This window comes from Hyla sarda, chromosome 4, assembly GCF_029499605.1.
Source record: "Hyla sarda isolate aHylSar1 chromosome 4, aHylSar1.hap1, whole genome shotgun sequence".
NCBI lineage: Eukaryota > Metazoa > Chordata > Amphibia > Anura > Hylidae > Hyla > Hyla sarda.
This window is the reverse complement of record NC_079192.1, coordinates 297412545-297435310: the sequence shown is the minus strand read 5'-3', so window position 1 is coordinate 297435310 and position 22766 is coordinate 297412545. Positions and strand designations below refer to the sequence as shown.

The 22766-nt window shown below is 44.5% G+C and overlaps 1 protein-coding gene across 4 annotated transcripts in view; it reads right to left on the bottom strand.

Moving 5' to 3' along the window:
* Positions 1–20242, bottom strand: part of APAF1 (apoptotic peptidase activating factor 1) — a 127960-nt gene extending 107718 nt beyond the window's left edge. The window contains exons 1-6 of one of the 4 annotated variants that reach the window (XM_056574626.1): positions 19877–20242; positions 19631–19786; positions 10375–10610; positions 8893–9082; positions 5841–6038; positions 4795–4978 (exon numbers count right to left, since the gene is read on the bottom strand). In XM_056574626.1, coding sequence (XP_056430601.1) covers positions 4795–4978; positions 5841–6038; positions 8893–9082; positions 10375–10512 — 710 coding nt within the window. In that variant the 5' untranslated portion in view covers positions 10513–10610; positions 19631–19786; positions 19877–20242. Of the gene's footprint in view, positions 1–4794; positions 4979–5840; positions 6039–8892; positions 9083–10374; positions 10611–19487; positions 19576–19630 lie in introns of those variants that run through there. The other 3 variants (XM_056574624.1, XM_056574627.1, XM_056574628.1) reach the window with 3 other exon arrangements.
* Between the last annotated feature and the right edge of the window lie 2524 nt (positions 20243–22766).

The window sequence follows — 22766 nt, the reverse complement described above, 5'->3', positions numbered from 1 at the left end:
ACCAGCTTAGGTTTGAAGTAGATTTGAAGGGTCTTCATATTAGAAATACCCCACAAATGACCCCATTATAAAAACTGCACCCCCCCCCCCCCCCCCCCCCCAAAGTATTCAAAATGACAGTCAGCGTTTTAACCCTTTAGGTGTTTCACAGGAATAGCAGCAAAGTGAAGGAGAAAATTCACATCTTCATTTTTTACACTCACATGTTCTTGTAGACCCAATTTTGGAATTTTTACAAGGGGTAAAAGGAAAAAAATTATACTTAAATTTGTAGCCGAATTTTTCTCGAGTAAGCACATACCTCATATATCTATGTAAAGTGTTCGGCGGGCGCAATAGAGGGCTCAGAAGCGACAAGGGGATTTTGGAGAGTACGTTTTTCTGAAATGGTTTTTGGGGGGCATGTTGCATTTAGGAAGCCCCTATGGTGCCAGAACAGCAAAAAAAATAAAAAATAAAAAAAACACACATGGCATACCATTTTGGAAACTAGACCCCTTGAGGAACGTAACAAGGAATAAAGTGAGCCTTAATACCCCACAGGTGTTTCACAACTTTTGCATATGGAAAAAAAATAATTTTTTTCTTCACTAAAATGTGTGTTTCCCCCCAAATTTCACATTTTTGCCAGGGTTAATAGCAGAAAATAAATGCAACAAAAGGGACCTATGAGTGGAGGGTAAATCCAATATTATTAACATTTGACCGCTAAGCGGTCACTGAGACCCTAAATTTCCCACCCAATATAAAACTTAACGTTTAATGAGCCAAGATTAAAATAACCTCACACATATTGATCCATAATGCATTGATTGGCATGACACTGCATGCTATAGAAGTGAATTGAAAAAATAGACTGTGGCTGCAGTCCACAGTCTATAGTGTGAGACAATTAAAAATCTAACACATTGCCCGCCCGCCCTAGCAGAAAATACCCCCCAAAATGTGTAACCCCATCTCTTCTGAGTATGGAGGTACCCCATAAGCTGACCAGAAGTGCACTACGGGCGAACTACAATGCTCAGAAGAGAAGGAGTCATATTTGGCTTTTGGAGAGCAAATTTTGCTCGGGGGGCATGTCGCATTTAGGAAGCCCCTATTTCCAGGACAGCAAAAAAAAAAAAAAAAAAAAACATGGCATACTATCTTGGAAACTAGACCCCTTGAGGAACATAACAAGGGGTACAGTGAGCATTTACCCCCCACTGGTGTCTGACAGATGTTTGGAACAGTGGGCTGTACAAAAGTTTTAATTTTCACGGACCACTGTTCCAAAGATCTGTCAGACACCTGTGGGGGGGGGGGTAAATTCTCACTGCACCCCTCATTACATTCTGTGAGGGGTCTAGTTTCCGAAATGGGGTCACATGTGGGTTTTTTGCGTTTGTCAAAACCGCTGTAACAATCAGCCACCCCTGTGCAAATCACCTCAAATGTACATGGTGCACTCTCCCTTCTGGGCCTTGTTGTGCACCCCCAGAGCACTTTGTGCCCACATATGGGGTATCTCCGTAGAAATTGCATTACAAATTTTGGGGGGCTTTTTTCCCCTTTTACCTATTGTGAAAATGTAAAGTATGGGGCAACACCAGCATGTTAGTGTAAAAAATTTAATTTTTTTACACTAACATTCTGGTGTAGACCCCAACATTCTTTTCATGAAGGGTTAAAAGGAGAAATAGGCCCCCCCAAACCTTGTAACGCAATTTCTTCTGAGTACGGCGATACCCCATATGTGGCCCTAAACTGTTGACTTGAAATACGACAGGGCTCCAAAGTGAGAGAGCGCCATGCACATTTGTGGCCTAAATTAGGGACTTGCATAGGGGTATTCTACGCCAGTGATTCCCAAACAGGGTGCCTCCAGCTGTTGCAAAACTCCCAGCATGCTTGGACAGTCAATGGCTGTCCGGCAATACTGGGAGTTGCTGTTTTGCAACAGCTGGAGGCTCTGCTTTGGAAACGGTGGCATAGCGGACGTTCTTATTGGGGGGGGGGGAGGGGGACTGTGTAGGGGTATGTGTATAAGTAGAGTTTTTAACTTTTTATTTTATGGTAGTGTAGTGTAGTGTAGTTTTTTTAGGGTACAGTCACACGGGCGGGGGATTACAGCGAGTTTCCCAGCGCAAAATTTGCTGCATCTCAAACCCACTGTAAAACCCTCACCCATGTGAATGTACCCTGTACATTCACAGGGGGGGGGGGGGGGGGGTGCACCAGCAACTCCCAGCATGCATGGTCTGTTAGTGCATGCTGGGAGTTATAGTTTTGCTACAGCTGGAGGCACACAGGTTAGGAAACACTGAGTTAGAAACAGACAATGTTTCCCAACCAGTTTGTCTCCAATTGCAAAACTACAACTCTCAACATGCACTGACTGTCCAGGCATGCTGGGAGTTGTAGTTTTGCAACAGCTGGAAGAGCACAGATTGGAGACCATTATACAATGGTCTCCAAACTGGGGCCCTCCAGAAGTTGCTAAACTACAACTCCCACCATGCCCAGACAGAGAAAGGCTGTCTGGGCATGCTGGGAGTTGTAGTTTTCAGACTTCTAGAAGCAGCAGTGAAGATCTTCACTGCTGCCTCTGAGGACCATGTACTTACCTGCCGGTCCCGTTGCTGCTCCTCCACGTGGCCGGTCCCGTGCTGCTCCTCTGTCCCACCGCTGCTCCAGGTAAGGCCGCCGGTCACCGCGTGTTTCTCCCCCCCCCCCCCCCCCCCCCCCCCTATGCCGCAGGTCCCCGCGAGCCCTCGCAGCCATCTTCCCCCGTTCTGCCCAACTTCCAGGGGCGGGCAGTGCGGGGGATCTGAACTTTCACCCCAGGTCACTGTGATTGGTCCACAGGGACCAATCACAGTGATGGCTGACCAGGACCATCTGCTGGTTAACCCGCGCGATGCTGCGCTGCGCCGGGTTAACTTTATGCCTTTTATAAACGGCGGGGTGCGCGAAAGCACTGCACAACCCGCCGTTTATAAACGGCAGTCTGCGGGAAGGGGTTAAAAAGTACCCGTCACCAAATAAACTGTTCTAAACTACCTCAGGCTATGTTCCTTAACTACTCTTAACACCCCTCCAGCCCTTAAAAACTATTTCAGGAAAAAAAAAAAACTCTCCTTACTCACTTTCCCCATCAGGAGAAAGTGGGCGTTTCCCAGCAGGCATGACATCAATGAAGCCTGCTGGGGGACCACTTCCGCCCTCACATGGTTACAGAGTTGTGATGAATAGAAGACCTCAGGCTCTGTGCATGTTTCAGCCTGTGTTGCCATCAGTGAGGCTCTCCTGCAGCTTTCAGTGAGAATCTGAAAAGCTTTCACTTTCTGTGCAGCTGTCAATCAAGCTCAGTGCAGATAAGCACTTCCTACATTTGGACTCCTGCCAGGCCAGGAGGAGACCAAACTCACTGTATTAATTGTGGCAGGGAACAGAGCCCCCTAGTGGCCAATTTTTATATTACATTTTAAACATTTATGTTGATAATTTAAAAAGCAAGTGAATTGGAAAGGGTCTGCTAATTACACAAGAGTTTTATTTGGTGACAGGTACTATTTAAACATTTTAGATTTTTAGGTGATTAAGTTTTCCATAATAATTTTTATTATTACGTTATATTAAAGAAAAAGTCCTGAAAACTTCGAAGTCTTCACTCTTGGTAGTCATCTACTTGTGATCACATGTAGGATTACAATGGTGACACCTCTATTATAAAGTAAGAGATACAGGATCCCCCATTCACAGTAGGAGATGGTCACAGCTCAACTTCCCCCCCCCCCCCCTCCTCCCTAAACAATGACCTCTGCACAAGTCATAGAGCATGTCCACAACAGTCACCCATTGAAGTCAATGATCCTTCTTCAGACTTCAAATTCATATGGTTTATGCAGCTGCTATAAAGCATACGTCTGAATGGTTTTCTGGGCTAATACAATTAATAGCCGATCCTCAGAATAGCCAACCCCTGATGATCGGTTGTTCAGCACAACCAGGGTTTCCACAGTTCACAATGAATGGTAAGACTTCATTCATTGTGTAGTGGTGGCACTGCATTACTGCAGCCCATTCGGGGATAGGATCAGAGCTACAGTAACCATGCCAGTCACTACTTTGTTCTGGCCTCGTTCATTATGTAGTAGGGGCACCACATCTGTATTGAACAGCAGAAACACTGCCTATTAGTGATTGGTGGTAGAGATGAGCTTACAGTAAATTTGATTTGTCACGAACTTCTCGGCTCGGCAGTTGATGACTTTTCCTGCGTAAATTAGTTCAGCCTTCAGGTGCTCCGGTGGGCTGGAAAAGGTGGATACATTCCTAGGAAAGAGTCTCCTAGGACTGTATCCACCTTTTCCAGCCCACCGGAGCACCTGAAAGCTGAACTAATTTATGCAGGAAAAGTCATCAACTGCCAAGCCGAGAAGTTTGTGACGAATCGAATTTACTGTAAGTTCACTCATCTCTAATTGGTGGACTGTCCTGGGGATAGGCCATAAATCATATTCGGAAACCAAAAAAAAAAAAAAAATGTATCTGGATTTAAAGTTAATTTAAAAAAAAAGTGATACATTCCCTTTAAATGGAGCTGAGCAGCAATACTAGAAATGGCCACCAGACAGAGTGGATCAGTTTCTTGAAGAAAGCAACCTATTTACCTCTGAAAACCAATTCTCTCTGTGAGTAACAAACAAAAAGGTTATAAATGTAAACCATGTAAATAGGAAAGTAAGTTGATATTATAAAAGGTATATCCAGTGTTGCAGAAAACAACTTGCCCGACAGTTGCCCAACTACCTGGGATATGATTGCATAATAAGCCTGCGAAGTCTGTCTCTTGCCTCCTCAATATTCAGAGGAGGCCTCTGTGAATACTTGCAGTCTTGATCCAGGCGAATACACAGATTCTGCAGCTTCATCAGCAAACCTGCTTTGTCCTGTTTTCCAACAGAAAGCCAGTGAACTCCCCCGGGGAAACAGTCTGAGGATAAGCACAACCACAAAACAGTAAAAGGTTACCAGATCATGTGTAAACTGCAAGCTATAGAAGACGAATTGCACACAGATCTATTTTCAGATGATGCACAATAAGTAATGGTAAATGGTCTGTCACTGGCATCACTAGATGTTAAGAAAAGAAGATCTGGGGTTTCTGCCCTGGATAAAGTGATTGCTGCCCCAAACCTTTTCATACCTTGTTCCCACCTGACTTTCTGCTGCACAGTACAGCTTGCAGCAACATCCTCATTTCCAAAATCTGCAGCCATATGTGTTCGCAGTCTAACAACAATTGTGAAAACCTCCAAACATTCGTTAAGGAATTAAAGGGGTACTCTGCCGCTAGACATCTTATCCCCTATCCAAAAGGATAGGGGAAAAGATGTCCGATTGGGGGGGATCCCGCTGCTGGGGACCCCCGCGATCTCGGCTGCAGCATCCCTCTGTCATTACTGCACAAAGCAAACTCACTCTGTGCATAATGGCGAGCGATACAGGGGCCCGAGCATCATGATGTTACAGCTCTGCCCCCTCGTGACGGCTCGCCCCCTTAATGCAAGTCTATGGGAGGGGGCGTGACGTCACGATGCTCCGGCCCCTGTATTGCCAGTCATAACGCACAGAGAGCGTTTGCTCTGTGCAGTAATGTCAGGGGTGCTGCAGACGAGATCCCGGGGGTCCCCAGCGGCGGGATTCCCACAATCAGACATCTTATCCCCTATCCTTTGGATAGGGGATAAGATGGATAGGGGATAAGATGGATAGGGGCGGAGTAACCCTTTAATACTGTTGTAATGAAACAACCATGACATGAATTTTCTGGTAATTAAGAGCTGAAATTTTACCTTTTAGAATATTGTGGTCCCTGAGTGCTTCAGCGGCTAATACTGACTTGCCACAGCCTGCCATTCCATACACTATTACCCAACCAGAATCATTCATAAGTCGGTGCAAGTTGTCCTGGATGTCCTTTACCAGCTTTTTTCGAGATACAAACACCACTGGTCTCTGTGGCACTCCACCTTCACACAGGGCTGTTTTTACTAAAAATCAGACAAGATCAGATAGAATATTATTCATCCACTAATAAGATCTTTTCTCCAATGTACATGTACAATGTACTTTTCTCCCCATTCAGTTCTTGTTTTCATCCACAAGTTATAGGTAAGGTCGAAAAGAGATTAAAATACCTTCCCTTTTCCCCCAGTTATTAATTTTTTTTTTTTTTAAATCAATAAGAGGGCAAAAATGTGTTGGTTTTACCACATGGCGATTCATGTGAAAACAAAAAGCTCTAAAATTTGTTTGTTTTTTTATCTCACAAATATGTTTTGGCTTCATAGTATATTATAGGGTAATATGAAGGGAGCAATTACAAAATAAAATGGCCCTCTATGTGGAAAAAAATAAAAAGATTTATGGTTTTTAGAAGGGGAGAAGGAAAAAAGAAAATGCTGAAACAAGTCCTTAAAACTCATTAAAACAAATTTTTGCTATTGAACTCCTTATGGTAAATCAAAAAAAAAAATTCTTTCTAAAAATTTCTTGTTTAAAAAAAAAATTAAAAAAAAAAAATTACGTTTTCTAGGTTTTGTGTTTAAAATAGCGGCCTCTAGGTGTCTCCCTACTTGTCCAGAGCACATTTCCCCCCCCCCCCCCCACCTCTTGCACAGACTTTGGACTCCTGCTGGCTTTAGGGGAGGAAGCCTCAGCCAATCATTGCTCATCTCACACTGAATTGCTCTGGGCTGTGTGTAGAAGAGTGAGGGAGAAAGTTCTCCCCTGTATGGCTTCAGATGATGTCACAGCCTGCTGGGTAACACCCCTTCCCAGTCTGTGAATCTGACTGAGACTAAGCAGAAAATACCGAGCAATATCAAGGTAGAAAACTAAAATTATAAACTAAAATTTATAAAAATAAAGGCAGGGGGTGAATTATCATGATGGGGGCAGTGCACTGGGTGGATTATAACATTTAACAAGATCATGTCAGGTACTCTAAGTTAAATGTTGTTACAAAAACGTAAGGGAAGGATGAAGATCCGCTCACCACCTCTAATCAGCACGGCCCGGTCTCCAAACCAATATAGCAAAGAAGAAGGGGAGGCCAGCGATCACAATAAAAAAAGTCTTCAATTTATTAGGAACTTTAAAAATCACAACGTGACTTTCAGGACAAATAAATAACTTGCAAGCAGAAGATAGAGTTAATGCGTTTCGTGTCTAGGGACACCAACGGAATGGTTGTGAAGTTCCTAATGAATTGACGACTTTTATTGCGATCTCTGACCTCCTCTGTCTTTATCGCTAGAAAAAGCTTTTGACATGGTGCAGAGACATGTCAAAAGTTTTGATTGGTTGGGGTCAGAGTGTCTTCTGAGTAGTTATGCGCTTCACTCCCCAATTCGCTGTAATTTCAGACTTACTGCACAAGATGAGCTCTATTATAATCCTATGGAGCTTGCCTCCTGCAGTGAGCTGGAAAAGGCGCATAACCACGCACACTTCTCCTGGATCGTCCTAACAATCAGTGGGGGTGTAAACATCCGAACGATCAAGACTTTTGAAATGTTTCTGCAGCATTTCAAAAGCTTTCTCTAATGACCAGAATTTAAATCAAGCTTAAAAAGGGGTACTTTGCCGAAAAACATCTTCTCCCCTATCCAAATCTCCAACGCGGCACCCTAGTCATCTGTGCACACAGTGAATTCCGCTCTGTGTCAGATGACTGGCTACTACAGCCGCCCATTCAGGTCTATGGAAGGAGGCGTGATGGCTACGTACTACCCGTCACACCCCCTCCTATAGACCTGAATGTAGGGGGCGTTGCGTGACGTCATGAACGCGGAAGCTCCAAGCTTCCATGTTGCGGACGCCGGCACTGCCGACCCGGAGATCACAGTGGTCCCCAGCAGCGGGATCTCCGCGATCATACATCTTATCCCCTATGCTTTGGATAGGGACTAAAGATGTTTTTCGGAGGAGTACCCCTTTAAAAAAAAATCAAGGATCATCCTAAATTTGGGGACGGGAAAAATAAAAGCGAATTTTAATTTAAGACCATATCTCTCAACCCTACTAGGGGCTTAGCTGGTGTTGGGGGATCAGGGTGAAAAGTTTTACTTCCTGGTACTGTGTGCGTATGTGCATTTTTGTGTTTGTGTAAGGGAGAAGGGAAGCAGCTAGTGACATCAGAAACAAAGATCACAGACTGGTTTTGTCATCTCTTCCTTGTATAGCCCTCCCACCAAGAAGAGAAGATATCTGCACTCTTTCTCCCTTTTCTATCACAATTAGGGTAGGTGCACACGTAACGGATCCGCAGCGTAAGAAAAAGGATCCGCCGGTGACCCGACCCATAGTGTGCCTCCAGCTGCTGAGTACACTGCAAGAGAGCTTTTGGTCACAGCTGGAGGCACACTAAGGGTCGGGTCACCGGCGGATCCGCAGCAAAAAATACGCTGCGGATCCGTTACGTGTGCCCCTACCCATAGTGTTTTTTCCTACGATTTCTTTGATCTCAGGAAGATTACCCACTATGAAAGGTTTCTGGCAATGGCTTTCTCCCTTTTTGTCATTCACGGTACAAATGTGCGGGGGGGGTGGGGGGGGAGAAAAAAAAATGTATCCCCAACTTTATTGACAAAATTTATTTGCACAAACAAAATGCAATATTATCTCGCATCAGTGTAAAAGCTATGTGTTACTATATATATTTTGTATGCATACTGTATAGAACAATAACAAAAAATCCTTAGCAACATCTTTTATAAACAAGTATTTCTTCTCCAAGTTACAATTCACAACAGGAAAATAACAGAAACACAAAATATTATATGTCCATAAACAGCTTTGTTTTGCTGTTTATATTTCAACCATAAAGATAAAGAAACTCACCATATGATGTAATACCGTTTGATGAAACTTTGCCACTTCCAAATATGTCAATGGAGGATGCCCCTTTTAAAAGAGCAGCCAAGTCTTTGTACCCTTCATGTTTCAGAGCATTGTAAAAGGAAACAAAGGCTCTGTTGTCTTTGCTGAGAATAATCTTGAGGAGTTCATTTGCTCGGTCAAGTTGAGTAGCCTATAAAAGAAATATCAAACAAATTAAAAGAAAATTATTTCAACCAGATGATGTGTTTATAACTTCTGACAGCTGCTACTGCAGAGGGGTTATCCAGTTGTTTGAAACTAATTGTCCATCCTCACAATAGGCCACTAATATCAAGCAAGTGGGGGTCTAATTCTTGGCTCCCCCAACGATCCATTATTTGAAGAGGCCGCAGCACTTGTGTGCTGTGGCCTTTAAGGACCCATTCACATGGCGGAATATTCGAGCAGAATCCATCTGAAAAATTCTGCTCAGAAATTCTGTTGCAGCAGCCTCACATTGTTTTCAATGGGATTCTGCTGCACCATGCACACGGCAGAATTTTCCAGAGCATTTGCAGCAGAAGTTCAAGTTATCAATTCAAATAATCAACCTCTTCTATCTTTCTGCAGAGCAAAAATGCTTTGCCGTTTATGTAGACAAGTGGCGTCCAAACTGCGGGCCTCCAGATGTTGCAAAAATACAACTCCTAGCATGCCCGGACAGCCATATACTGTCTGGGCATGCAAGAAATTGTAGTTTTGCAACATCTGGAGGGCCACAGTTTGGACACCGCTGATGTAGACAGTGCATTTCAGAGGAGCCCTAACACCCGCTTGTAAGGACTCCTCCAAAATGCTACATGTCTACATCAGTGGTTTGGGTGGTATTACAGCGTCAACCCATTAAAGTGAAAAGGTAGGAGCTGTAAAACCATGCACAGCCACTATGAATGTAAGTGATGTACAGTCTGAGGCTACGTTCACACTAGAGATGATCGAACTTACAGTAAATTCGGTTCGTCACGAACTTCTCGACTTATCCTGCGTAAATTAGTTCAGCTTTCAGGTGCTCTGGTGGGCTGGAAAAGGTGGATACAGTCCTAGGAAAGAGTCTCCTAGGACTGTATCCACCTTTTCCAGCCCATCGGAGCACCTGAAAGCTGAACTCAAATTTACTGTAAGTTTGCTCATCTCTAGTTCACACAGTGAACTTTACGAGCGGAAATAGGCAGGAAAATTGCGCTGCAGATTACGCTTGAAAATGCATTGCTGTCTATGGAGACGCCACATTTCCAAATGGTCCTTGCGCCGACAAAACAAGCAAATGTGCAGAATGTCCGCCCGCACATTTTCAGCCATGTGAACATGGCCTGAGGCCAAACGGAAGCAAGAGTTGGATAACCAGTCAGCTGTGTGGTATGATACCTGATCTTTATGCATCTATAAGGTGACTGTCAGCACTATGCTGGGCTTGTTGATGCAGTGTAAATAAAAGGCAAATACCTTATTTTTAACCATTTCCTCCTCCTCTTTAGTAATGATCTCATCACTGATCATATGGTCCATTATATAGGCAGATCGGATATCTTTTGCTAGCAATGCTCGATTCTGAAGAAGTAAGCTTCGGGCTCTTTCGTCCATTTTCACTTTTTTTTTTTTTATGTTTTAGTATTCCTGAATAATACACAAATTTTAATTCACTTCTAGTCAAATGTGAACAACAGCATAATACCAGCCACCTGCACAAAGAAAATGAAAAGCAAAGATTAATAAAAATGAACAACGTATAGTTAATGACAAAAACCAAAGGCAAATCTCTCTGCTAGTTTTCATCCATTTATCAGACTGAAATCCAATCTGTTTAGCTTACAGAGCATTACCTCACACGGATACAATAGTCGCAATTTCTCAGCTTGGAGTATTAGGCCATGTTCGCACAATGGAATTTCTGAGCAGAATTCCTGAGCAGATGTTTCTGTTGCTGAAATCCTGATTCTGGAGTCTATGAGACTGTGTATTTCCAACCGGTATAAGCGCGGCATGTTCTGCCGGCACTCCACTGTTGGTGGAATGTCCGCGCTGGAATTTTCTGTGCAAACATTCCACCGTCTGAACAAAGCCTTAGGGCAGTTTTTTTTTTTATAAACAATGTGCCTCTAGCTGTTGCAAAACTACAACTCCCAGCATGCCCGGACAGCCAAAGGCTATCCGGGCATGCTAGGAGTTGTAGTTTTGCAACAGCTGCAGGCACACTGGTTGAAAAACACTGCCTTAGGGTATGTTCAAACAATGGAGAGCAGCATCAGCGTGCAGCAGCCTCCCATTGAATTCAATGGGATTTCGCTGCATAGTTCAAACAACAGAATTTCCAAGCGAAACCTACAATGAGAAATTTGACTCCACCGGAAGACTAAATATGTTCAATCTTTTGACGCAACCCACCAGAGAAAACACAGGACTGCGCTGTAGTGAATGGGACACCTTTTAATGTCTGTGTGGCCAATAAGTACTGATTCCGGAGGAGGCATCTGCAGTACCAGTGTGAACTCGGCCTTAGGGCTCTACCTCTGTAGAATGCTTTCATTACAAAAAATAAAAGAGAGAGTCAGAGTGAATGAGAGATGAGTTGTTGTTTTCTGTCTGGCAACAGTGCTCTCTGCTGACATCTCAGCTTGTCTCTGAAACTGCACTGAGTAGAAGAGGTTTGCTATGGGGATTTGCTTCTAAACTGTCGGGTTCCCGAGACACGTGTCATCAGAGAGCACTTAGACAGAAAAAACAACTCAACTTTAGCAGCTCATAAGTACTGAAAGGATTACGATTTTGTAATAGAAGTAATTTACAAATCTGTTTAACTTTCTGGAGCCAGTTGATATATAAAAAATAAAGTTTTTCCCTGGATAACCCCTTTAACGACGCAGGGTTTTTCCATTTTTGCATTTTCGTTTTTTCCTCCTTACCTTTAAAAAATCATAACAATTTCAATTTTGCACCTAAAAATCCATATGATTGATTATTCTTTGCGCCACCAATTCTACTTTGTAATGACATCAGTCATTTTACCCAAAAATCTACGATGAAACGGAAAAAAAATTAATTGTGAGACAAAATTGAAAAAAAAAAAAAGCCATTTTGTAAATTTTGGGGGCTTCCGTTTCTACGTTTCGGAAAAAATGACACCTTCTCTTTATTCTGTAGATCCATACGATTAAAATGATACCCTACTTATTAGGGATCGACCGATTATCGGTATGGCCGATATTATCGGCCGATAATCACGATTTTGGGCATTATCGGTATTGGCAATTACCTTGCCGATAAGCCGATAATGCCCCCCGCACCGCCCCCACCGCGACCGCCACCCCGCCGCACCGCCGACCCACCGCACCGAGTTGCACCCCCCACCGTGATGCTGGGCGGTATACCGGTCGGGCCCCTCCCCCACCCTCCGAGTCAATAAAAAAAATTAAACTTACCCGTAATGGGGCTGGTCCGGGCCATCCATCCTTCCTTCCTGTAGTGTCTGGGGGCGTTTCGGGTGAAGAGTGAACCGGTCCGGGCTGTCCTTCTCCGGCGGTCATCTTCTCCACTCCGGGCAGGCTCCGGCCTAGTAAGCTGCATAGACGCCGCTACGCCGTGACGTCAGGTGCGTCGCTGCGCACGGGCGTCACTGCGCAGCGGCGTCTATGCAGTGTACTAGGCCGGAGCCTGCCCGGAGTGGAGAAGATGACCGCCAGAGAAGAAGGACAGCCCGGACCGGTTCACTCTTCACCCGGAACGCCCCCGGACACTACAGGAAGGATGGCCCGGACCACACTGACAGGTAGGGGGAGAGAAGCAGGTGGCGGCGGCCTATGGCTATTAAATCAATGATCTGTAGCGGTGTCGCAGGGGGTTAAATAGCCGATAACTTATACCGGAATATCGGTATAAGTTATCGGCCATCGGCCCTAACCTGCACCGATTATCGGCCCTAAAAAAACGATATTGGTCTATCCCTACTACTTATATAGGTTTGATTTTTGTCGTAATCTGGAAAAAATCATAACTACATGCAGTACCATTTTTGCATTGATACGACTCGATGATCAGAATTCTTTTGCGCGTACGCCATTGACCGTGCGGTTTAATTAACGATATATTTTTATAATTCGGACATTGCCGCGGCGATACCACATTTTTTTAATTTTATTTATTTTTTTTATGGGAAAAGGGGGTGATTCAAACTTTTATTAGGGGAGGGGTTAAATGATCTTTAGTCATTCGGCGATCGGACAGCGAGGAGGCAGGTAGGGATCCTCCAGCTGTCTTGTAAGCTGTTCGGGTTGCCGTGATTTCGCCGCGGCGATCCCAAACAGCTCCCTGAGCTAACTGGCATGGTTTCACTTTAGACGCGGCATTCCACTTTGAACGCCGTGTCTAAAGGGTTAATAGCGCGCGGCACCACGATCAATGCCGCGCACTATTAGCCACGGGTCCCGGCTGCGTTATAGAACGGGAGCGGACTCAGGACGTACAGGTACGCCCTGGGTCCTTAAAGGGGTATTCCAGGCAAAAGCTTTTTTTTATACATCAACTGGCTTCGGAAAGTTAAATAGATTTGTAAATTACTTCTATTAAAAAATCTTAATCCTGCCAATAGTTATTAGCTTCTGAAGTTTTCTGTCTAACTGCTCAATGATGATGTCATGTCCCGGGATCTGTGCATGATGGGAGAATATCCCCATAGGAACTGCACAGCTCCCGGGACGTGAGTCATCATTGAGGAGTTAGACAGAAAACAACAACTCAACTTCAGAAGCTAATAACTATTGGAAGGATTAAGATTTTTTAATAGAAGTAATTTACAAATCTGTTTAACTTTCTGGAGCCAGTTGATATATAAAAAAAAAAAAGTTTTGGCCTGGAATACCCCTTTAACCCCTTAAGGACCAGGCCATTTTATACCTTAAGGACCGGAGCGTTTTTTGCAATTCTGACCACTGTCACTTTAAACATTAATAACTCTGGAATGCTTTTAGTTATCATTCTGATTCCGAGATTGTTTTTTCGTGACATATTCTACTTTAACTTAGTGGTAAAATTTAATGGTAACTTGCATCCTTTCTTGGTGAAAAATCCCAAAATTTGATGAAAAAAATGAAAATTTTGCATTTTTCTAACTTTGAAGCTCTCTGCTTGTAAGGAAAATGGATATTCAAAATATATTTTTTTTGGGTTCACATATACAATATGTCTACTTTATGTTTGCATCATAAAATTTATGAGTTTTTACTTTTGTAAGACACCAGAGGGCTTCAAAGTTCAGTAGCAATTTTGAAATTTTTCACAAAATTTTCAAACTCACTATTTTTCAGGGACCAGTTCAGTTTTGAAGTGGATTTGAAGGGTCTTCATATTAGAAATACCCCATAAAAGACCCCATTATAAAAACTACACCCCCTAAAGTATTCAAAAAAACATTCAGTAAGTGTATTAACCCTTTAGGTGTTTCACAGGAATAGCAGCAAAGTGAAGGAGAAAATTCAAAATCTTCATTTTTTTACACTCGCATGTTCTAGTAGACCCAATTTTTGAATTTTTGCAAGGGATAAAAAGGAGAAAATTTTTACTTGTATTTGAAACCCAATTTCTCTCGAGTAAGCACATAACTCATATGTCTATGTTAATTGTTCGGCGGGCGCAGTAGAGGGCTCAGAAGGGAAGGAGCGACAAATGGTTTTTGGGGGGCATGCCGCATTTAGGAAGCCCCTATGGTGCCAGGACAGCAAAAAAAAAACACATGGCATACCATTTTGGAAACTAGACCCCTCAGGGAACGTAACAAGGGGTAAAGTGAACCTTAATACCCCACAGGTGATTCACGACTTTTGCATATGTAAAAAAAATATATATTTTTTTTACCTAAAATGCTTGGTTTCCCAAAAATTTTACATTTTTAAAAAGGGTAATAGCAGAAAATACCCCCCAAAATTTGAAGCCCAATTTCTCTCGATACAGAAAACACCTCGCATGGGGGTGAAAAGTGCTCTGCTGGTGCACTACAGGTCTCAGAAGAGGAGGAGTCACATTTGGCTTTTTGAAAGCAAATTTTGCTCTGGGGGCATGCCGCATTTAGGAAGCCCCTATGGTGCCAGAACAGCAAAAAAAAAAACACATGGCATACCATTTTGGAAACTAGACCCCTCGGGGAACGTAACAAGGTGTAACGTGAACCTTAATGCCCTACAGGTGTTTCACGACTTTTGCATATGTAAAAAAAAATTATTTTTTTTACCTAAAATGCTTGGTTTCCCAAAATTTTTACAATTTTAAAAAGGGTAATAGCAGAAAATACCCACCAAAATTTGAAGCCCAATTTCTCCCGATTCAGAAAACACCCCATATGGGTGTGAAAAGTGCTCTGCTGGCGCACTACAGGTCTCAGAAGAGAAGAAGTCACATTTGGCTTTTTGAAATCGAATTTTGCTCTGGGGGCATGCCGCATTTAGGAACCCCCTATGGTGCCAGGACAGCAAAAAAAAAACACATGGCATACCATTTTGGAAACTAGACCCCTTGGGGAACGTAACAAGGGGTAATTTGAACCTTAATACCCTACAGGTGTTTCACGACTTTTGCATATGTAAAAAAATATATATTTTTTTTACCTAAAATGCTTGTTTTCCCAAAAATTTTACATTTTTTAAAAGGGTAATAGCAGAAAATACCCCCCAAAATTTGAAGCCCAATTTCTCCCGAGTACGGCGATACCCCATATGTGGCCCTAAACTGTTGCCTTGAAATACGACAGGGCTCCAAAGTGAGAGCGCCATGCGCATTTGAGGCCTAAATTAGGGACTTGCATAGGGGTGGACATAGGGGTATTCTACGCCAGTGATTCCCAAACAGGGTGCCTCCAGCTGTTGTAAAACTCCCAGCATGCCTGGACAGTCAACGGCTATCTGGCAATACTGTGAGTAGTTGTTTTGCAACAGCTGGAGGCTCCGTTTTGGAAACAGTGGCGTACCAGACGTTTTTCATTTTTATTGGGGAGGGGGGTTGTATAGGGGTGTGTGTATATGTAGTGTTTTTTACTTTTTATTTTGTGTTAGTGTAGTGTAGTGTTTTTAGGGTACAGTCGCACGGGCGGGGGTTCACAGTAGTTTCTCGCTGGCAGTTTGAGCTACGGCAGAAAATTTGACGCAGCTCAAACTTGCAGCCGGATACTTACTGTAATCCTCCGCCCATGTGAGTGTACCCTGTACGTTCACATTGGGGGGGGGGAACATCCAGCTGTTGCAAAACTACAACTCCCAGCATGTACGGTCTATCAGTGGATGCTGGGAGTTGTAGTTTTGCAACCGCTGGAGGCTCCGTTTTAGAAACAGTGGCGTACCAGACATTTTCATTTTTATTGGGGAGGGGAGGGGGGCTGTGTAGGGGTATGTGTATATGTAGTGTTTTTTACTTTTTATTTTATTGTGTGTTAGTGTAGTGTAGTGTTTTTAGGGTACAGTCACACGGGCGGGGGGTTCACAGTAGTTTCTCGCTGGCAGTTTGAGCTGCTGCAGAAATTTTGCCGCACCTCAAACTTGCAGCCGGATACTAACCGTAATCCTCCGCCCATGTGAGTGTACCCTGTACGTTCACATTGGGGGGGGGAACATCCAGCTGTTGCAAAACTACAACTCCCAGCATGTACGGTCTATCAGTGCATGCTGGGAGTTGTAGTTTTGCAACAGCTGGAGGCACACTGGTTGTGAAACACCGAGTTTGGTAACAAACTCAGTGTTTTGCAACCAGTGTGCCTTCAGCTGTTGCAAAAGCTACAACCCCCAGCATGTACGGACAGCGGAAGGGCATGCTGGGTGTTGTAGTTATGCAACAGCTGGAGGCATACTACTTTGGCTGGGGATGCTGGGGATTGTAGTTATGCAATAGCTGGAGACACACTGGTTTACTACTTAACTTAGTGTGCCTTCAGCTGTTGCAAAACTACAACTCTCAGCAGTCACCGACAGCCAACGGGCATGCTGGGAGTTGTAGTTATGCAACCACCAGATGCACTACTACAACTCCCAGCATGCACTTTAGCTGATTGTGCAAGCTGGGAGTTGTAGTTACACAACAGCTGAAGGTACACTTTTCCATAGAAAGAATGTGCCTCCAGCTGTTGCAAAACTACAAGTCCCAGCATGCCCATAAGGGCATGCTGGGAGTTGTGGTGGTCTGCCTCCTGCTGTTGCATAACTACAGCTCCCAGCATGCCCTTTTTGCATGCTGGGAGCTGTTGCTAAGCAACACCAGGAGGCTGTCACTCACCTCCAACGATCCTCGCCGCATCAGGTCAGTCCCTCGTCGTCTCCGCCGCCGCCGCTGCTCCTGGGGCCCCGATCCCAACAGGGGCGCCGGGGATCGGGGTCCCCAGCACCCGGGGTGCACGTCCCGCACCCGCTCACGTCCTCCGGAAGAGGGGCGGAGCGGGTTGCGGGAGTGACACCCGCAGCAGGCGCCCTGATTGGTCGGCCGGTAATCCGGCCGACGAATCAGGGCGATCGTGAGGTGGCACCAGTGCCACCTCACCCCTGCTGGCTATGGCTGTTCGGGGCCGTCTCTGACGGCCCCGATCAGCCAATAATTCCGGGTTACCGGGTCACTGGAGACCCGATTGACCCGGAATCCGCCGCAGATCGCTGGACTGAATTGTCCAGCGATCTGCGGCCATCGCCGACATGGGGGGTCATAATGACCCCCCTGGGCGATATGCCCCGATGCCTGCTGAACGATTTCAGCAGGCATCGGGGACCGGCTCCGCTCCAGATGGTTGCGGGGGGCCGGTAAAACACATGACGTTCTCATACGTCATGTGTCCTTAAGGACTCGGAAATGGAGACGTATGAGAACGTCATGTGTCCTTAAGGGGTTAAACAGGTTAAGGATGAAGGGCATACCTGTACAACTTTGTCCCGCTTCGCTTCTATGACACATGCTCAGGAGTTGAGTGGGTCATGGCAGGGTGGTCCCGGCAGCAGATGCCAATCACGGTGATGCCCGGCATTAACCCCTTAGATGCCACAAAAAAATTGATCACAGCCTCTAAAATGTTTTTTTTTTTTTTTTTTTTTTTTAAACAATTGGGAGCACAGCAGTAAAACCGCAGTGTCCCGATCAGCTGAGATCAGTCCGATCGGTAATCCAAAGCTCCAGTCAGCCATGGCAGGCTGGAGCACCAATAACATTGATCAATGCTATGGCATAGTATTGAACAGTGTATGCAATCTGAAGATTACATGTAATAGTCCTCTATGGGGACTATAAAATAGACAAACTGACAATGGCCTATACGTATTTTTGGTCACCTTTAGAGATGAGCGAACTTACAGTAAATTCGATTCGTCACGAACTTCTCGGCTCGGCAGTTGATGACTTATCCTGCATAAATTAGTTCAGCCTTCAGGTGCTCCTGTGAGCTGTAAAAGGTGGATACAGTCCTAGGAGACTCTTTCCTAGGAATGTATCCACCTTTTCCAGCCCACCGGAGCACCTGAAAACTGAACTAATTTATGCAGGATAAGTCATCAACTGCCGAGCCGAGAAGTTCATGACGAATCGAATTTACTGTAAGTTCGCTCATCTCTAGTCACCTTGTATACCCTAAACAATTTATAAAAAGTGATCAAAAAATCCCATCAAAACTGCAGATCATGGCACAAAAAATGAGTATTCCCGTATACGGAAAAATACAAAAGTTATAGGGGTCAGAAGAAGACATTTTTGAACATGCTAATTTTGCGTACAAAAAGCTATAATTTTTTTAAGAGAAGTAAAACAAAAGCTATATAAAAGTTGGTATCATTTTAATTGTATGGACCGGCAAAATAAAGATAAGGTGTCAATTTTACCGAAAAGTGCACTGTGTAGAATTGGAAGCCCCAAAATCTACAAAATGGCAGGGTTTGCTTTTTAATATTTTGTTCCACAAATTATTTTTTGGGGGTTTTCCCCATAGAGTATGTGGTGAAATTGATGTAATTACAAAGGCGCAAAAAAAACAAGCCCTCATATGGGTCTGTAGATGGAAAACTGAAAGGGTTATGAATTTTAGAGGGGGGAGGAGGAAAAAACAAAAGCGCAAATATGAAAAATTGTCTGGTCCTCAAGGGGTTAAAACCTGTGCAAAGTCACATGATATCACTATGGTCAACACACCCAGCAAAACAGGGAGAACGGTACCAAGACATCATGGCTTTTCCTGTAATAAACGTTGATACTGCTTCTACGTAGGGGAGCGTTTTTCAGACCGTGTGGCTTCAGCTGTTGCAAAACTACAACTCCCAGCATGCCTGGACAGCCAAAGGCTGTCCGGGTATGCTGGGAGTTGTAGTTTTGCAAACAGCTGGAGACACACTGTTTGGAAAACAATGACATAGGTAGATCTCTATAGAGATATGTATACAAATGCTTGGACAGGAAGTATAGAAGAAAGTCCCCTGTGCTCCTATAGTCCTTATAAACAGCTAAAGATATTATGAATTTGTGACAATTAATCGCATGGTGTGTACAGTGAGGTAACAGCTGACCCCATCAGTGTATGACAGGAAGACAATGACAGCCAATACGATTCCTACAGATACCTAGTAACGTGGCCTGTTCATGAGGAAGTACTGCCCGGCAACACGAGAGGACACCCTGTGACTTGTAGTCCTACACCCGGAATACACTGGCCTGCTCTACCTCCCACTTACCCGCCAATACCTCACACATAGCACAGCCTCACCTGTATGTAACAGCTTCTTATTCACATTCTGCCGCAACCACGGGGTAAGGACTACAGCTCCCGGCGTGCTCCGGTGTCGTGACGTCGTCACTTTTCTTTTAACCTCTTCATTACCGGACCCGCGGTACGGAGAGCGGTACAGAAGGCTTGTGTTGTCTGCAAGGGCGCGAAAGAGTTAATTTGCCGCGCGGGTCACACTTCCTGGAGACGCGGCTTCGCACGGCGAGCGGAAAGCGGCGGGAATACCTGATTTTTCACCTCACACCGGTCCTGTCAGCAGGCTTCTAGCAGCACGTCTTGTATGGAGGAGGGTCGGGGAACAGTGGTCACGGGTGAGGTCCTGGCACATCTCCAGGAGTCTTCTGAGGATAGGGCATGTCTGAAGCTTGTCACGTAAACAGCTAGTGAATGTATAGACCAGTGTTTCCCAACCAATGTGTTTTCTACCAGCTATTGCAAAACCTCAGCTCCCAGAATGCACGGACAGTCTTTATGTGCATTTTGCAAGGACATAAGTATTCAGCAATTTGAAGTTTAGCTCTGGGTTCTCAACATTTCATATCAAATGGTGCAAGAAAGTTAAACAGATTTGGAAATTACTTCTATAAAAAAATCTTAACCCTTCTAGTACTTATCAGCTGCTGTATGCTCCAAAGGAGGTTAAAGGAGTAGTCCAGTGGTGACCCAGTGGTGAACAACTTATCCCCTATCCTAAGGATAGGGGATAAGTTTGAGATCGCGGGGGGTCCGACCGCTGGGGCCCCCTGCGATCTCCTGTACGGAGCCCCGCGGGAAGGGGGCGTGTCGACCTCCGCACGAAGCGGCAGCCGACATGCCCCCTCAATACAACTCTATGGCAGAGCCGAAGCGCTGCCTTCGGCAATCTCCGGCTCTGCCATAGAGATGTATTGAGGGGGGGTGTCGGCCGCCGCTTCGTGCGGGGGTCGACACCCGCTATCTGTCCGGAGAGCCTGGCCCCAGTACAGAGAGATCGCAGGGGGGCCCCAGCGGTCGGACCCCCCCCCCCCCCGCGATCTCAAACTTATCCCCTATCCTTAGGATAGGGGATAAGTTTTTCACCATTGGACTACCCCTTTAAGTTGTTCTTTTCTGCCTGACCACACTGCTCTCTTCTGACACCTCTGTCTATGTCAGAAACTGTCCAGAGTAGGAGAGGTTTGCTATGGGGATTTGTTGCTACTCTGGACAGTATCTGACACAGACAGGTGTCAGCAGAGAGCAGTGTGGTCAGAAAAGAACAACTCAACTTCATCTGTAGTATACAGCAGCTAAGTACTGGAAGGATTGATTTTTTTTTTTAACTTGTTGGGGACCAAGGGCGTACAGGTACACCCTTGTGTCCCGGTACTTGAGCATCAAGGGCGTACCTGTATGCCCTGGTCCCGTTACTGGACATTGAAGCAAGCTCACAAGCTGAGCACACTTCAAATTCTGAGGGTCCCGACTTCTTTCAGCGCCAGGACCCAGGTTTAAAGCTGGGCACCTCCGATTGAGTCGATGCCCGGCATTAACCTTTTAGATGCCACGATCAAAGTTGATCGCGACATCGTAAACAAAAGTAAAAGTGTCCTGGCAGCTCAGCGGAGCTGATTGGGACCATCCAGGTGAAACCATGATGTCTCAATCAGCTGAGAGGATGGTGCCTCCTCGCCATCTGATTGTTCTGTTGGTCCAAGCCTACCATGCAGATTGGAGCAGCAGAGCACCAATAACACTGATCAATGCTAGGCTATGGCATAGCATTGAACAGTATATGCTATCAAAATATTGCATGTTATAGCCCCTTAGGGGGGCTAGCAAAGTAAAATTTAAGTGTTAATAAAAGTGAATTAACCCCTTCTTAATCAGTTTGAATCCCCCCCCCTTTCTCATTTTTTAATAAAATAAAAATAATCATGTGGTACCGCCGCATGTGTAAATGTCCAAACTAATAAAATCTAAGGTCAGCTAAACGGCATTGTCAATGGCGTACATGTAAAAAAAATACCAAAGTCCAAAATTGTGCATTTTTGGTCACTCAACCCCTTAACGACAATGGATGTAAATGTACGTCATGGTGAGGTGGTGCTTAGCGCACCACGACGTACATTTACGCTCCAACATGATCGCGAGCATCAGAGCGGTGCTCGCGTCATGCCCGGCAGGTCCCGGCTGATAGCAGCCAGGGACCCGCCGGTAATGGCGGATGTTCACCATTAACCCCTCTGATGCCGTGATCAATACAGATCACGGCATCTGTGGCATTGCGGTAGTTTGAATGGACGATCGGATCGCCCGCAGCGCTGCCGCGGGGATCCGATCATCCAGCATGGAGGCAAGAGGTCCCCTCACCTGGCTCCGGCCGTCTCCCGGGGTCTTCTGCTCTGGTCTGAGATCAAGCAGACCAGAGCAGAAGATCACCGATAATACTGAGCAGTGCTGTGTCCTATGCATAGCACTGCACAGTATTAGCAATCAACTGATTGCAATGAATAGTCCCTTATGGGGACATAAAAAGTGTAAAATAAAAAAGTCAAAAAATGTGAAAAATCCCCTCCCCCAATAAAAAGTAAAACGTCCGTTTTTCCCCATTTTACCCCCAAAAAAGCGTTAAAAAAAATTATTAATACACATATTTGGTATCGCCGCGTCTGTAAAAGTATGAACTATTAAAATATATTGTTAATTATCCCGTACGGTGAACGGCGTAAACGTAAAAAAAAGTCCAAAATTGCTGCTTTTTTGTCACATTTTATAAAAAAAAAAAAAAAAGTATAAAAATTGAATAAAAAGTAAAACCTAAGCAAAAGTGGTACTGATAAAAACTACAAATCATGGCGCAAAAAATGAGCCCTCATATCGCCCCATATACGGAAAAATGAGAAAGTTATAGGTGGTCAAAATAGGGCAATATCAAACATACTAATTTTGTTAAAATGGTTTGAGATTTTTTTTTAAGTGGTACAATTATAGAAAACCATATAACATGGGTATCATTTTAATTGTATTGACCCACAGAATAAAGAAAACGTGTCATTTATACCGGAAACTGTACAGCGTGAAAACAAAACCTTCCAAAATTTACTAAATTGCAGTTTTCTTTTCAATTTTCCCACATAAATAATATTTGTTTGCT